At 38.1% G+C, this 16973-nt stretch overlaps 3 protein-coding genes across 7 annotated transcripts; 2 read left to right on the top strand and 1 right to left on the bottom strand.

Moving 5' to 3' along the window:
* Window positions 1-1008: 1008 nt before the first annotated feature.
* On the top strand, window positions 1009-6121 carry STIPL1 (GC-rich sequence DNA-binding factor-like protein with Tuftelin interacting domain-containing protein). 5 transcript variants are annotated; one of them, XM_086673169.1, is made up of 5 exons: window positions 1015-3842; window positions 4329-4458; window positions 4895-5010; window positions 5239-5336; window positions 5802-6121. In XM_086673169.1, the coding sequence occupies exon 1, from the start codon at window positions 1200-1202 to the stop codon at window positions 3804-3806; it is 2607 nt and encodes an 868-aa protein (XP_086529295.1). In that variant the 5' UTR covers window positions 1015-1199; the 3' UTR covers window positions 3807-3842; window positions 4329-4458; window positions 4895-5010; window positions 5239-5336; window positions 5802-6121. The 5 variants fall into 5 exon arrangements, with proteins under 5 accessions (XP_086529291.1, XP_086529295.1, XP_086529292.1 ...); XM_086673166.1 differs by having other exon boundaries at window positions 4895-4999; XM_086673165.1 differs by lacking the exon at window positions 4329-4458 and having other exon boundaries at window positions 1009-3842; window positions 4895-4999.
* Window positions 6122-6735: 614 nt separating this feature from the next.
* On the top strand, window positions 6736-12297 carry GUN5 (magnesium-chelatase subunit chlH, chloroplast, putative / Mg-protoporphyrin IX chelatase, putative (CHLH)). The gene is made up of 4 exons (XM_086673171.1): window positions 6736-8253; window positions 8556-8638; window positions 9323-11125; window positions 11242-12297. Exons 1-4 carry the CDS (start codon window positions 6843-6845, stop codon window positions 12094-12096), a joined length of 4152 nt encoding a protein of 1383 aa, XP_086529297.1. The 5' UTR covers window positions 6736-6842; the 3' UTR covers window positions 12097-12297.
* Window positions 12298-12493: 196 nt separating this feature from the next.
* On the bottom strand, window positions 12494-15497 carry LOC147541951 (uncharacterized). The gene is made up of 5 exons (XM_086673172.1): window positions 15275-15497; window positions 14990-15182; window positions 14087-14496; window positions 13859-13925; window positions 12494-13014 (listed from the first exon to the last, which is right to left on the bottom strand). The coding sequence occupies exons 1-5, from the start codon at window positions 15397-15399 to the stop codon at window positions 13006-13008; spliced, it is 804 nt and encodes a 267-aa protein (XP_086529298.1). The 5' UTR covers window positions 15400-15497; the 3' UTR covers window positions 12494-13005.
* Between the last annotated feature and the right edge of the window lie 1476 nt (window positions 15498-16973).

Below are 16973 nucleotides of genomic sequence, written 5' to 3' on the forward strand. Positions count from 1 at the left end.
CACCATCTCCGACGAATTCTTTTTTTTTTTGTTCTCCATCTCCGGCGAAGGGGAGGAGCCCCTTCGCCGGAGGTCTGGTTTGAAGAACAAACCAGACCAGATCTGGTTTGCAGAAACAAACCAGACGAGCTCCGGCGAAGGGGCTCCTCCCCTTCGCCGGAGACATTGAGAAGAAAGAGAGGGAGAAGAGAGAGAAGAATGAGAAAGAGAAGAAAGAGAAAGAGAAAGAGAAGAAAGAGAAAGAGAAGAGAGAGAAAGATGATGATGATGATGATGAAGTCGCCGGCAACATCCGGCCGACGACTTTTTTCCGGCGACATTAAAGGGGTGTTTGGGTTAACTTTTTTTTGTTTTCCATCGTCTTCCCCAGAAACTTTAATACTTTCCCCAAAATAGTGGCCTTTCAAATAAATTGGGTTGTCCACCGGTGATTAACCAAATACTTGTGTTCCCACACAATCCAGGCAACCTCAATATTATAAGTTTATAACCAAACTGTTACAAACGACCAAACCGACCCCTCCTAACTATCCGTATACCAAATTAATACGGATGCATCACTTAGTGACATTAAGAGTTGTATTAGTATTAATTTTGTCATCCATAATCGTCAGACTCAATTTATAGAAGCCTAAGCAAACTCAGAGTTCGGACCAGTGAAGAAGGTGAATAAAAGCTTTTTGCCCCAATGGGCGGCGGCAAATGACTACAAACATATTATTATAAAAAGTGATAATCAAAGTTTGATCTAACACTTGCAAAAACCGAAAAAAAATGATACAATGACAATCGACAAATCATATTCAATAAGTCAAGAATCTCGTTTCGCACTTCAGCAAAATCAACCAATAGATCACAGAATAACCCATCACACAAGCTAGCAAAACGGGCTAGGAAGAAACATGACATTAGATTTTGAAAATACTTCTTAGATTCATTTCAAAATTATATTGTAATCGTACACTTCCCTATTAAATGATTATATCCTTTCAAAAAAAAAAAAAATTTGTTTTGACTAGAGTCGATCTCTTTTGCGGTGCGCCTATAGAGGCAAGCTCCACTTGGAGATGCTCGTAGCAAGTCAAGATGACTTTGGTGGGGTCCGTGGGGAAATGGGAGGGAAGAGGAAAGCATTCCTTGTTTTCCAAAACTCTGAAATTTAGGGTTAGGGTTTTCTACGAGCTGTAGAAGAAGAAAACATGGACGAATATCAACACATGGAGAGATTTGGAATGGAGAACGACTATGAAGATGGACAATGGATTGGTGGAGAGTTCTATTACAATAAGCGGAAGGATAAGAAACGTTCTCAGACCAAAGATGACGCTCTCTATGGTGTTTTTGCCGACGATAGTGATTCCGACGGTGGTTCTTCCAGTAAACGAAGGAAAGGCGGTGGATTACTTTCTTCGAAGAAATACGATCTCACTAAGCCTGTTAATTTCGTTTCCACAGGCATTGTTATGCCTAATCAGGAAATCGATCGGAAAGATGAAACTTCTACTACCGGGAAGCGAGATCAAGATGAGGAAGACGGTGGAGGAAGACCTGGTTTAGGTGGAGGCGGAGGGATTGGATTTGGATCAGCGAATATAGAAAAGAGTACTACTGATGGCGGTAATGGGGAAGACGATGATGATGATGATGGATTTCTTCCAACAGCGTTTGGAAAGAAAATCAAAGAGGGAGTTCAACAGCGGCTTGAGAGAGAAAAGGAGAAATCAAGACTGGTTAATAATAGGAACAGATCTCAATCTGGTGGAGGAAAGAGAGAATCAGAAGTTGGTGATGTTGGGGAATTCGAGAAACACACAAAAGGGATAGGAATGAAACTTCTTGAGAAGATGGGTTACAAAGGAGGTGGATTGGGGAAGAACAAACAAGGTATTGTTGCTCCAATTGAAGCCAAATTACGACCTAAAGGTATGGGAATGGGTTTTAATGATTACAAAGAGGCAAAGAATTTACCAGCCCCAATTCTAGAACAACCCGAAGAAAAGAAATCTTTGCCTGGGATTTCTACAACTAATCGTTCCAAAGAGAAGCTCTGGTCGAAGCAGAATCGAGCTAAAAAGAAGGATTATACTACAGCTGAAGAGCTATTAGCAGCAAAGGAAGATCAGGGTTTTGAAATGGTTCAGAAGGTGATTGATATGAGAGGACCTCAGGTTAGGGTTTTAACAAATTTAGATAATTTGAATGCTGAAGAGAAGGCTAGGGAAAATGATGTACCCATGCCCGAACTTCAACATAATATAAAATTGATAGTAGATATGGCTGAAATTGATATTCAGAAATTAGATAGGGATCTAAGAAATGAGAGAGAGACAGTTGCTAGTTTGCAGTTAGAGAAGGAACAGCTTCAAAAGGAAGAAATTCGGCAGAAGAAGCAGTTGGATAACATGGAAGAGATTGTTCGAGTATTGGAACGTATAGAGGAGGAGAAGTCTCTTGGTATATTGACCATAGATTCACTTTCTGGCGTATTTAGCGACTTACAGAGGAGATACTATGACGAGTACAAGCTCGGTAACTTATCTTCTATCGCTTGTTCGTTTGCGTTGCCTTTACTTATTAGAGTTTTTCAGGGCTGGGATCCACTCGAATACCCATTACATGGGTTGCAGGTAATGTCTTCATGGAAGAACTTATTACTTGGAGATATTCCTTTGGATTACTCAGACACAGTTTCACCTTATACCCAGTTGGTAATGGAGGTTGTTTATCCAGCTGTGAGGATATCTGGGACTAATACATGGGATCCCAGGGAACCTGAAAAGATGCTTCGGTTTATAGAATCATGGGTAGAGCTATTACCAAGTTCAGTTCTTCAAACCATTTTAGATACTGTGGTGATGCCTAAGTTATATTATGCTGTGGAGACATGGGATCCACGAAAGGAGACTGTGGCGATACATTCGTGGGTCCATCCATGGCTCCCATACTTGAGCCATAAATTTGATAATTTGTATCAAACGATACGGTTCAAACTCGGAAATGTTCTTCATGCTTGGCACCCGAGTGATATATCTGCATACACTATGTTGTCGCCTTGGAAAACAGTCTTTGATCCAGCTAGTTGGGAACAGCTTATTGTTCGATTTATAGTTCCAAAATTATTGAACGTTGTACAAGAGTATCAGGTCAACCCGGCTGATCAGAAGCTTGAACAGTTCCGTTGGGTTATGACTTGGGCCCCTGCAGTTCCAATGCATCATATGGTTACATTACTAGAAGTGGGTTTTTTTCCTAAATGGCAACAAGTTCTGTATCATTGGCTGTGCTCAAATCCAAACTTCGAAGAAGTTACTCAGTGGTACTTGGGTTGGAAAAGAGAATTTTCACCAGAATTACTAGCAAATGAACGGATTCGTTATCAGCTAAATCTAGGCCTTGACATGATGAACCAAGCTGTTGAAGGGATCCAAGTGGTTCAACCTGGGGCTAGAGAGAACATTAGCTACCTAAGAGTGACGGAGCAAAGGCAATTTGAGGCTCAACAAAAGGCAGCAGCCTATGCTCAACAGCAAGCTGCTGCCAGCATGGGAAGTGGAGTGCACATAGAACAGCCCGAGATGAGTTTGAAAGAAGTAATTGAGGAGTACGCTCAGAAGAATGAGTTGCTCTTTAAACCTAAACCAGGCAGAACACATAATGGTTTTCCAATATATGGTTTTGGTAACATAAGCATATATGTGGATTCCTTAAATCAAAGAGTCTATGCACAGACTGAGGAGGGATGGTCTTTGGTATTTCTTGAGCAGCTGCTGGAGATGCATCGAAATTTCGGCCCAAAAAGGAGATGATTTCTAAATCTGTACTGCTGTTGTCGAAAAACCAAGGTTTTATCTTTTGCCAGCCTTAAAATGTGTATTGTCTGCTAAACAACGCATAATATGTTCTGTTTGATTAGACTGTAGAATTTGAACTTATCATAAGAGTGAAATGCGAACACAATTTTTAATTCTTTAGTTTCCTCACCATTATCCCTATTATTTTGATATTTACGGTTTCTCTTATCTGTATTGTTCGCTTTAACAGGAGTGTTTTTTGTTATTCATTGAACCATGTAGAATCCATATCACCAGAATGAGATTTGAAGTGAGCGGGATGTGAGTGTCTGGTGCACATATATAGATGAATTCTACAAATAATGCTTGCTTCATGTGAAATACCAATATCCCTTGAAAATGTCAATTGTTACTCCTGACATCATCATATCAATGAGGACTTAAGTTGCATCTTCATGCTAATATTTAGCTGATCAATGTGCTTAGATAGCCTATCATCTTTCTTCTGCCAGGCAGATGTTTGAGTTGTTTTTGTAGGTTAGGACTTAGGAGTACGGATGTGAAAATATACCCTTACAGGCCGCACCCCTTAGTGCCGCACTGTCTGGCCATAATAATTGAAGCGAGAGAGAGGGAGAGGACAGTTCATTTTCTTGGTCTGTTGCAGGTTAGTTTTTCATTTTAGTTATTTGAAGAATCCTTTTGAATTCTAATTATTTGTTTGTTAGTTGAGTCTGAAATAGCCCCAATGTGTGTACCTCGCCGAGGTGTTGACATTTAATGTGTGTTTATTGTGAGATCGATCCTGCATCACTTCAATATATCCTCTCTGTTTGTTAATTATATTTTTTTTTCTCTTATCTATTTTTCAGAATATTCTTAACTACATGTGATAAAATGTTATCATTGTGAACTCAAAAAAACCAAGTTTGATGTTGTTAAGAATGTAACAGCTCTAGTGTTCTACAAATGTTATCCTTGGTCTTTGTTATTTTGTCTGTGTGTCTATGCAATTTGATGTTGAAGAGGCCTAGTTAATGTATGATTAAGTGATGGGATTGATTTGATCTTGGTTTCATCGGTCGTTAATTTGCATTACACAGATGAAATGGGTGTGTTAGAGCTCATCCATCATTCAGAATGCTGTGGAATATTGAGGGATTTGTTGGACAAGGAGCAGTTTGGTGACAAGGAATCCGAGTGCTCAAGTTAGTGTTTGGTTTGTTATCACCTTTTTGTTGCTCTCTCTCTCTCTCACACATCAATTGTCTCTCTGTTCTCTGTTCACCTTGTTGTAGCACCATCTCACCTGACAACACAATCTGCTTGTTTGCTTCTCTGTCATTTTCTGAAAATGGATCGGAGATACGCAAGGGTTTTATCTCCAAGTTATTGCTTTATGTGAGCTTTTATTTCTTGGATTGTCCTCACTCTTGGTTTTCTCCAGTTTCAGGCAGTGGAAGGAGAAGTTTATATTCACACGAACAAGTCCTTGAATCGTCACTTGGAATAGTTTGAGCCTTACTATTATCATACCCTTGCCAGGTACTGACAATTCCCCCTACCATTTGGTTTGCAGCCAAATATAACAAATAGAATATAAATTTTGTTTGCTTCCAAAAGTTAATTCTCAGAATTGAAGATCTTGTTAGATTATTCCGAATGCTATGAGAGGGAATTTCATGTTGATGCACTTGTCTTACTTTGCTTAGGAAGATCTTGACTTGGTTTATAACATAAAATACCTTGTCCTACATATTAATACGCCTTTTGAGTGGATTTCACCCCTAGATTAGTCAGGTGGAGAAGCCTAGAGTGGTTTAGGGCAGACCCATGGCAAGTAAAGACCTTGTCTCATGTAGAACTAGAGCCATCTGACGGTTCCTAAATGAAGAACATTATGGTTGGTATTTAAGAAAGAATGTTAAATCACATTATAATCTTTCAAGGAGATCAAAGAATGATTTTATATCATATATCTTATTCTTTTTTCTTTTACGTTTATGATAGGGAAAGGGCTTGTTCAAGTTAATTAGCTAGCTATCGGGGATGGAACGGATTCAATGGCTAACTCCCTTGCAGAAGGTGCTGTCTAGGATCTAAGAACCACTCGAACTAGGAGAAATTAGAAAGACAGAAAGCAAGAGATTAAGATCCACTTCTAAAATGCTACCCCAATGAGTTATGTTGGATATCATCCTGACTATCAAATTTGAAGGATATTTTCTTGATGTATATTCTTCTTTATCTAGGTTGCTTGTCTATCATTCTTCCTTCTGTTTCTCAATCATTCAAAACTCTCCCTAAATAATAAATATAATTTGATTAAATTGTATAATTTTGCTGTGAAGTAGTGTCTATGTTAATCTAAATATCCCCCATCACCAGTGATGGATGTACTTGCCCTATTCCAAAGATTGTAAGATGCTATGTCGAAATCATTTTCGAAAATTATATCAGCACTTGGAAGATTTACAGAAAATGACCAGTCACCTTTTCTGCTCTCAAGTATGTTATTTTGTTTGTATTCCTACTACTAGTATTTCAGTGGCCCTGTTGGAAGAAGACATCATAGAGAGTAGAGAGAGAGAGAGAATTGATGGTGGTGGTGGGACTTAGAAAAGGTAACATACATGGCCCCATAAGGAACACAAACCATATATCTTCATCTTCCTCAAAAACCCAATCACTAGTTCTAGTTTGGAAATCCAAACCAACCAATAGGAACCCAAGATTTTTCATCTCTTCTTATTCCCCTGGATAAAACCAATAAAACCCATTTTCTCCCAAAACTCAATTTTCTCATAGACATTGACTGTTTCTCTTACTTCCACGCGTACCATTAAAACTCAAAATTAACCACTGCCACAAACCCACCCACAATTTTCATTTTTCAATAACTTATAACTTCCTCCATTCATCTTCCCACAAGAAGAAGAAGAAGAAGAAGAAAGCTCAAACAGAGCTTCAATAATTTTTATATTTTCTCTCTCTGTTTCTTCTTTCTCTGCTACTTGGGTTCTTCTTACAGAAGCCTAAAGAGCTTCTTTAATGGCTTCTTTAGTTTCTTCTTTATTCACTTTACCAAATTCAAAACCAGAACAACTCTCATCTCTCTCTAATAAGCATTTTTTCCTTCATTCATTCTTACCCAAGAACTTAAACCAAGGAAATTATAAAACTAATGGAAGTTTGAGAGTTAAATGTACTGCTGTTGGTAATGGTTTATTCACTCAAACAACACAAGAAGTTCGAAGAATTCTTCCTGATAATCTTAAAAACTTACCCAGAGTTAAAATTGTTTATGTTGTTCTTGAAGCTCAATACCAGTCTTCCATTTCAGCTGCTGTTAAAAACCTTAACAATGATGGAAAATATGCTGCTTTTGAAGTTGTCGGTTACTTAGTCGAAGAACTTCGAGATGTTTCAACTTATGAAACATTCTGTAAAGATCTTGAAGATGCTAATATTTTCATTGGTTCTTTGATTTTCGTCGAAGAACTTGCTCAGAAAGTTAAAATTGCTGTCGAAAAAGAAAGAGATAGATTAGATGCAGTCTTGGTGTTTCCATCAATGCCAGAGGTAATGAGATTAAACAAACTTGGTACATTTAGTATGTCTCAACTTGGACAATCGAAAAGTCCGTTTTTTCAATTATTTAAGAAGAAGAAACAATCAGCTGGTTTTCAAGAAAGTATGTTAAAACTTGTAAGAACATTACCTAAAGTTCTTAAGTACTTGCCAAGTGATAAAGCTCAAGATGCTAGACTTTATATTTTAAGTTTACAATTTTGGCTCGGTGGGTCGGCCGACAATTTGCAAAATTTCTTGAAAATGATAAGTGGGTCTTATATTCCGGCATTAAAAGCGACTAAAATCCCGTATTCGGATCCAGTTTTGTTCTTAGATGCTGGAATTTGGCATCCAATGGCTCCATGTATGTATGAAGATGTGAAAGAGTATTTGAATTGGTATGGAACTAGGAGAGATGCTAATGAGAAGTTGAAGGATCCAAATGCACCGATTATCGGGTTGATTTTGCAGAGAAGTCATATAGTTACGGGCGATGAGAGCCATTATGTTGCTGTGATTATGGAGTTGGAAGCAAAGGGAGCTAAAGTGATACCGATATTTGCGGGCGGGCTTGATTTTTCAGGGCCTGTGGATAAGTATTTGATTGATCCTATTACTAAGAAGCCTTTTGTACACTCTGTGATCTCACTAACGGGCTTTGCGCTCGTTGGTGGTCCAGCAAGACAGGATCATCCAAAGGCGATCGAGGCACTAATGAAGCTTGATGTCCCATACATTGTGGCATTGCCATTAGTATTTCAGACCACAGAGGAGTGGTTGAATAGTACATTGGGTTTGCACCCAATTCAAGTGGCTCTACAAGTTGCTCTTCCAGAGCTTGATGGTGGAATGGAACCGATCGTTTTCTCCGGTCGTGATGGACGGACAGGCAAGTGAATTTCTCTTACTTTAGTAGTGCTTTTCTTTTTTCTAAGTCAGAGTTGAAGTCTGACTCGAGGTCTGAATGGGACTCGAGTAAGATTTCAAAATGTTTGTCATGTTGCCTGACTCGTAGTGGCTGACTCGTCTAAATGGTTGATTTTTGGTCCATCTGAGTCAGGTGATTCAGATTTAGACAAGTCATCTTCAAACACTAACAAAACATCATCTTAGTATTCCTTTACCATGGTCTCTTACAATTTCCTTTTAAAAATCGATATTTAGGTCTAACTTGATCTTATGTGTTTGCAGGAAAATCACATGCTCTTCATAAGAGGGTAGAACAACTTTGCACAAGAGCAATCAGATGGGCTGAACTCAAAAGAAAAACAAAGGTATGATATGTCTATTTCTCTTTATTTTTGTCGAATATGTTTGCTTTCATGATTAATCCTATAGTTCTTAAGCAAATGCTTTCAGAAAAATTTGACAAAACCCACAAACAACTGAAATAAGAGAGTGGATTAAGCATATCTTGGCCATTTGACCTACATTTAACTTAATTTTATCGAAGAACTAAAGAAGTCACCAATCAAATAGAGCAGTATGTAACTATTTTTTTGTACATAGTGCTTGTTTTGTTAAATCAAATCTGAACTCTTACTCGAGGTCTGAATTGACTTGAGTCAGATTCCAGACTGTTGTTTTCGTCTGGCCTGTGATGTCCGACTCGTCTGAATGGTTGATTCGGGTTGATTTAGGTAAATTTGATACAGACTAGTCAGACTCAAACAATGAGAAAAAAGAAACACTATCATATACAAGTTTGCTGTTGATTCTTGGTGTCTGGTGGTTGATCTTCCTGAACAGAAATATATATTTTTCTTTCATTTTTGATACTTGGCTGATTTCTAAACCCTAATTCTTGTTTGAACTTGGTAAAATGGAATCCCCATTCAAATACCGGCAAGTTCGAAACTGTTTTTCTCTGAAAAATCATGAGAATCTTCGACAAAATAGTTACACAATATAACTGTTTATCAGTCTAAAACGCAGAGAATTTGTATTTTGTAATGCAGGCAGACAAGAAGCTAGCAATCACTGTTTTCAGCTTCCCACCAGACAAAGGAAATGTCGGAACGGCTGCCTATCTCAACGTCTTTTCGTCTATCTACTCAGTTCTTAAGGATCTTCATGAAGACGGATACAACGTTGAGGGCCTACCCGAGTCATCCGAAGCCCTAATCGAAGAAGTTATTCACGACAAGGAAGCCCAATTTAGCAGCCCAAATCTCAACGTCGCTTACAAGATGGGTGTCCGCGAGTATCAGAAGCTTACTCCTTATGCAAAAGCATTGGAAGAGAGTTGGGGTAAGCCTCCTGGTAATCTAAACTCTGATGGAGAGAATCTATTAGTATATGGAAAACAGTACGGAAATGTTTTCATCGGAGTTCAACCCACATTCGGCTATGAAGGCGATCCGATGAGACTCCTCTTCTCGAAATCCGCTAGCCCGCATCATGGGTTTGCCGCTTATTACTCCTATGTAGAAAAGATCTTTAAAGCGGATGCTGTTCTTCATTTTGGTACCCATGGATCACTTGAGTTTATGCCCGGGAAACAAGTTGGAATGAGTGATGTTTGCTACCCAGACAGTCTCATTGGGAATATTCCGAACATTTACTATTATGCGGCAAATAATCCGTCTGAAGCTACCATAGCAAAACGTCGAAGTTATGCAAACACAATAAGCTATCTAACACCTCCGGCAGAAAATGCAGGTCTATACAAAGGACTGAAACAACTCGGTGAGCTTATATCTTCTTACCAATCTCTTAAAGACACAGGCCGTGGACCTCAAATAGTCAACTCGATTATCAGTACGGCCAAGCAATGCAATCTTGACAAAGATGTTAACCTTCCGGAAGAAGGGGCTGATATTTCAGCCAAGGATAGAGACCTAGTTGTCGGGAAAGTTTATTCGAAGATCATGGAGATTGAATCTCGGCTTTTACCTTGTGGTCTTCATGTCATTGGTGAACCACCATCCGCGATGGAAGCGGTGGCAACATTAGTGAATATTGCCGCACTCGATCGTGTTGAAGAAGGAATTACTGCACTTCCTCAGATATTAGCTGAATCAGTCGGAAGGCAGATAGAAGACATATATAGAGGAGGCGATAAAGGTATACTGAAGGATGTCGAGTTATTACGTCAAATAACAGACACATCACGCGGAGCCGTTTCGGCCTTTGTCCAAAAGACAACAAATAGCAAGGGCCAAGTTGTTGATGTCGCCAACAAATTGAGCACAGTTCTTGGATTCAGTATAAACGAGCCATGGGTGGAGTATTTATCTGACACCAAGTTTTACAGAGCCGACAGGACCAAGCTTCGAACCTTATTCGAGTTCTTAGGCGACTGTTTGAAACTCGTTGTGGCGGATAACGAACTAGGAAGCTTAAAACAAGCTTTGGAAGGTAGTTTTGTGGAACCAGGACCCGGAGGAGATCCAATCAGGAACCCGAAAGTTTTACCGACAGGAAAGAACATTCATGCTCTGGACCCACAAGCTATACCCACCGAAGCGGCAATGCAGAGTGCTAGGATTGTCGTAGAAAGGCTTTTGGAGAGGCAAAAAGCCGAAAATGGAGGAAATTATCCTGAAACAGTTGCACTTGTTTTATGGGGAACTGACAATATCAAAACATACGGAGAATCGTTGGGTCAAGTTCTTTGTATGATCGGGGTGAGGCCTATTGCTGATTCGGTTGGTCGTGTAAATAAAGTAGAACCAATCAGTCTCGAAGAACTTGGTCGGCCTAGAGTTGACGTTGTTGTTAATTGCTCTGGAGTTTTTAGAGACCTTTTCATCAATCAAGTAAGCAGAACCCCTGAAGAAATTTTTTTGTTTTTTTTTATAATGAAGAAATTTATTTTTAATATTAGTATTTTCTTCGGTCTTGTCTTAACTGCTAAACCATTTTTTTGTTGCAGATGAATCTCCTCGACAGGGCAGTGAAAATGGTGGCCGAATTAGACGAACCAGAGGAAATGAACTTTGTAAAGAAGCACGCGAGAGAACAGGCAGAAGCTCTTGGGATCGATCTTCGTGAAGCTGCAACTCGAATATTCTCCAATGCCTCAGGATCTTACTCATCTAACGTCAACTTAGCTGTTGAAAACTCGTCTTGGCAAGACGAGAAACAACTTCAAGATATGTATTTGAGTCGAAAATCTTTTGCATTCGACTCTGATGCGCCAGGAGTAGGCATGACAGAGAAGAGAAAAGTCTTCGAGATGGCATTAAGCACGGCTGATGCTACCTTCCAAAACCTTGACTCGTCCGAAATCTCACTTACTGATGTTAGTCACTATTTCGATTCAGATCCCACGAACCTTGTTCAGAACCTCCGAAAAGATGGAAAGAAACCAAGTTCATATATAGCTGACACAACTACAGCAAATGCTCAAGTGAGAACACTAGGAGAGACAGTTCGTCTCGATGCACGAACGAAGTTACTAAACCCAAAATGGTATGAAGGAATGTTATCCTCTGGGTATGAAGGAGTTCGAGAAATCGAAAAAAGACTTACAAACACTGTTGGTTGGAGTGCTACTTCCGGACAAGTCGATAACTGGGTCTATGAAGAAGCAAACTCGACGTTCATTCAAGATAAGGATATGCTTGAGAGGCTTATGAATTCTAACCCAAACTCCTTTAGGAAGTTAGTACAAACCTTCCTAGAGGCTAATGGCCGAGGATATTGGGAAACGTCCGAGGAGAACATTGAGAAATTGAAAGAATTGTACTCAGAAGTTGAAGACAAGATTGAAGGAGTCGATCGTTAAATATATATAATTGTATAACAGTGTGGTGTTAAATAATTTCAATTACACTTTGATAATTGCCTCCATTCATGGACCAGTATCTTTTCTTTTTTTCTTTTATTTAGTCCTTGAAGATGGACAGTGTAACAAACTTGAACATGTAAAATGTGAATTTGTGTAATCTTTCTCACTGTAATGAAATTCTTTACCCATTATGTTTAAGTGGTGTTTGTCTTTTCCTCGTCGTTTGAATCAGACTTGTCTGTATGTCAATTGTCTAACTCAAAGACATCAACAAATCAGCCTAAATTAGTCGGTCAGATGATTAAGATATCAAGGTGGTATTATGAGTTTGAGTCATCTGACCATCTAAAGGTGAATCATCTGACTCAAAATCAACTTCTCAGGAAAAAAAATACGAACAATATGAAATTTGAATTGAATACCTCGAGTAAGATTTCGTACTTGACATGGAAAAGAAACAAATACTACATAAAACAAACACTCTGAAATCTGAGTCGAGTCAACTCGGACTTCATGTCAGGATCTGACTCAGAAAGAAATGCTGCCTTAACTCTGTTTATAATATTTCATTTATAAGCCAGAACCCTTAGAACAACCAACTACTCAGCCATATATAGAGGCGAAATATGCTTTCGGAAATCATCCCTCTACTTCTGAACTTTTTTCTCTATATATATCTATATGAGTACCCAAATCGAGATTTGGGTACACAACTAAATCAATGGAAGTCTGAGCTTACACAGTTACATGTTATGAATATATTTGAGGATAGCAAGATATTAGCCCTTTAGTTTTACTTACCGAGATACGTGGGATGATGATAATGAACTAAAAATCATTTCTTGAATTTTCTTAAGACTGGATCGAGTCGAGTCTAGATATCTGCCTTCATGCAGCTAAAGGTCCCTATACTACCTGCAGTAACAATTAAACAAATTAGTTTGAACCAAACTTAAAGAATAGACTATATTCTTTAGGCCTTAGATTAACTTTGTTGGTTAATTCTGTGCAACTTTTGAGAGAAATATCATATGTGTGATGTGTTAGGAGTGAAATAAGTCGAAATTTCAGAGAATAAGGCAAGTAATACTGGGTTGGTACGTTTTAAGACACCTAACACTACATATTTTTTGAAGTCCATCTAGATTCGAGGTACATTAAGCAGACTCAGTTAAATGTACATGGGGACTGAGGATCTTAAATGTACAAAAGAAATTTGAGTGAAGTGCTTTCTGTATAATGACAATAACATAAGTGGCAGGCAGTGTTGGTTTTCTTAAATTAAGATGGGACTCATTTCGTACAACTCGTGTGTTTGAATGGCTAACTAGGACTGATTTTGAACCTATTAGAATCAGACATGAGAACAAGTCTATTTAAAGTCTATTATCTAGAATATTCTTAAATGACGATGGTGTCTCTTACGAAAAACATAGACTATTCAAACTCAAAACGCTAGGTTAACGATATAACATAATCTCACTATAGCATCTCGCGGAAACATTGAATAATTGCAAGTATTGTTCAAGGACATTGTCAAGTGAGAGACTATAAGCGCCCCCCCAAAATTACTCTTGGCTCGCTTCCCTCTCGTGCCCCGCGTACTGAGGCAGTAGGAGGGCTCTCGGACTGGACCTAGTCCGTGAACAACACAGACTTAGGCCATTCTGAGGTCCGTGGGCGTGAGCAAAAAGGCGAGGAGCCTTTAGAGGCACCCTACTGTCAATCTAACCTTAGTGGCTTAGTGATAGAATATTACCATGTAAATATATGGGTCCTTAGGCCCTCCTAGACCTGATCTCTGTATTGCCTCCAGCTTCAACAACCTGCAAATATATATTATTATTCAGTTTATAATGTTTCTGAAATGATGACGACTTCTAAGTTCCCATTTAGTTGAACTGTTGAAGTAGCAGTATCTAAGTTTTTGGTTTAGAGAGAGAAAGCTAGAGAGAGAGAGAGAGAGAGAGAGAGAGAGGTTACTCACATGCGGAGAGCTTTACTAGTGTCAGGGCTATCACCGAGAATGTGACGAATCTTAACCTCCGATAATGAACCATCGGAGAGCAACTTCAAAATTGCTTCAGCTCTCCTTCTCAAGCTAGGTGAAGACGACGACGATGCTGATGAAGATGATGAGGAAGAGTTGGATTTTTGTTGTGTTCTCTTCCTCATAGTCGTCATTTGGCTCCAAATCGGCGACTCATAAACTAAACTCGATTCTGTAACAGTACTATTAGATAATGTAGATGATAAAGAAATCTCTCTACTGCTATCAATTTCCTTTATCACCGGAGTCCTCTTCTGAATCATAATCATCGGTTTTCTCCAATCATCTGAGAGATTCTTCCGACGATCACAGTTCCGATAATGCTTTGAACGACTTTTTCTCACAACCTAATCAGAGACACATCATTAAGAATCACAAATAATTAATCGTCAGAAGTAATTGAACTGCCAATCAAATTGATGTTAATCGATTTGAATTGAAATAAGAAATGAGTTACAGAATATCTGAAGTTCGTAAGATTGTATGAAGATCCAGAGAATTTTCGCTGAAAGCTTTTCAAATTTGATGAACAGATAAGAATCAAAATAGTACTGAATCAGCGATCTTAAACTGATTTACAGAGAAATATTTGATTCAGAAACCAAAAAAACGATTCAGTAAATAAAGAGCCAGATATTTGAATTTGAAAAAAATTCGATGAACTGAATTTGAACAAAAGTGAAATTAGATTCAGATCTGGAAATTGAAATGCACTTTTAAATTCTAATAGGTGTTCATCTGATCGATATTCTCTTAGATCTGAATTTCAAATTGAAAAGACATTCATATTCCAGAACATTATATCTTAAGAAACGAAGAATTTGAGAAATTAACAATCACCTTGAACTTCATAGAATTGAAATGAGCAGCAAGTGCTAGAACACTTAATCGATCAGATTTGGATTCTGGATCAGATGAACCTTCATTAGTTAGAGACGAAGAACATGATTTTGAATCACTGAAACACGAATCCTCTTTTCTTCTCTGATTCTTCATCAAAATCTTTCTACTAGAGTCATCGAAGCAGTAAATTCTGATTTGAAGAAACAACATTCAGTAATGATGAAGAAGAAGAAGAAAATCGAATTGCAAAATTTGAATTTCAGTAGAGGAATCAGTGATCACCTTGGAGAGATTGAAGATACGAAAGTGAGAGAAGGAGGCTTCGAACAGAGAAGGAGAAGACCTGATGCTGCTAATTTTTCAGATTCAGATGGAAATTCTTCCATGATTTCAGGCAATAAAAACATTATGGAGTTTGTTTTCGCCTGAACTTTTTCGCGCGGAGAAGAACACGACTATTTCCTTTTTTGAATTCTGTGATTTGAAGCGGGAAGGCTTAAACGCCTGAAGTTTGTTTTAAACATTTGAATACCTGAAAAACCCCTTGTTTATATCCGTTATTACGAATCATACCCTTCTATGGAGAAGGGACTAATTACGTGATTGTTTCAAAACTGGAACCGGTTAAACAAAGAGAACAAATAGGTCCGTTCCGTAGGACTGGATTCCGAGATACATATTCTTGGTCTGATTTCGGGTCACTTGATACCCATTTCATTTCGATTTTTGTTAGTTTATCCATAAACTAAAAATCAGCTTTTTCTTAACCCATAAGAGAATGTTAAAAGCACTTCTTGTGGTTTGTTGAAATGGTTTTTGTTTTCTGTATATTATCCCTTAAAATTTGCATTCAAAGAGGCCCCTTTTACAATTCCCTAGCCCAACAAAGTGTGTAGCACTAGCTTGATGGGGAAATTGGTGATTGAATTATACCAATTTTTCGAAGAACAAAAGCGACGTTAGTATCTAACTTTTGCTAGAGCACCAAATATGCAGAAATTGGTTAGTACTGAGAGGTGATATTTCTTTTCTGTTTTTAGATCTGACGATTAAGTCAGTTCAATGTTTATAATAACAGTAAAAAGATTAAGGTGGGAATAGATTTCTTTTCGGGGCAAATATTTGGTGGTAAGATACCGGTCGGATAATAGCCACGTGACATTGTCGTTAGTGGAGAAGATCACGTCATGTCAGGGCCGGTCCTCACATTTTGGTGGCCCAAAGCGAACTCAAAAAATATGTGGCCCGAGTACTATATGCAAATAAAAACCGTATTTAATATTAAAATTATCATAGTAATTATAAAATCATACGGAATATTCAATATTCAGTATTGTAAATAATTTTCTTTATGTATACAACAGAAGGTTACTTTACAATTACTTGAATTTTGTTCGTCCTACATTTTTAGTTGAAAAAACGTTGATGATTGTAGAGTAACCAAGACTTTTAGAAATTTCTTTCTCAATTAACCCAACTTTGTGGTGGTATAATAAATCAAACATAAAATTGAATCGATTAACTTCAAATAGAGAAAAAAATTTCTGCAAATGCAAACGTAACAAGTATAGTTAACAAAATTTGTAAGCAACCCATGCGTACGAGTTAAAATCCTCCATATATTCAAATAAGCTTCAATAAGGTTTTCTATCTCTTAGTACAAGACGTTTCACCACTTTTCAATTCTTGATACGACCAACATTCTATCATACTTATAATCTCCATGCACAACAAAACGAACAAGAATCAACAACTAAATAGAGAAAAGAAACTATAAAAGGACTACCTATTAACGGGGTATCGAGGGATTAGCACCAATTCGGTAGCCTAAAAGCAAGCCTTGAACGCCAACATTTTAGAACAAACATAACCCATAGCCAAAAGCAAACATAACCCTACACCTATTTGCTAATTCTTAATTTACATAAATAACGGTGTTCTTTAAGTCCACTTTTAAAGAACAATTTGTGATACCATACTC

Source organism: Eschscholzia californica, unplaced genomic scaffold (assembly GCF_041429995.1).
Source record: "Eschscholzia californica isolate CP2 unplaced genomic scaffold, dmEscCali1.0.p SCAF_4, whole genome shotgun sequence".
Taxonomy (NCBI): domain Eukaryota; kingdom Viridiplantae; phylum Streptophyta; class Magnoliopsida; order Ranunculales; family Papaveraceae; genus Eschscholzia; species Eschscholzia californica.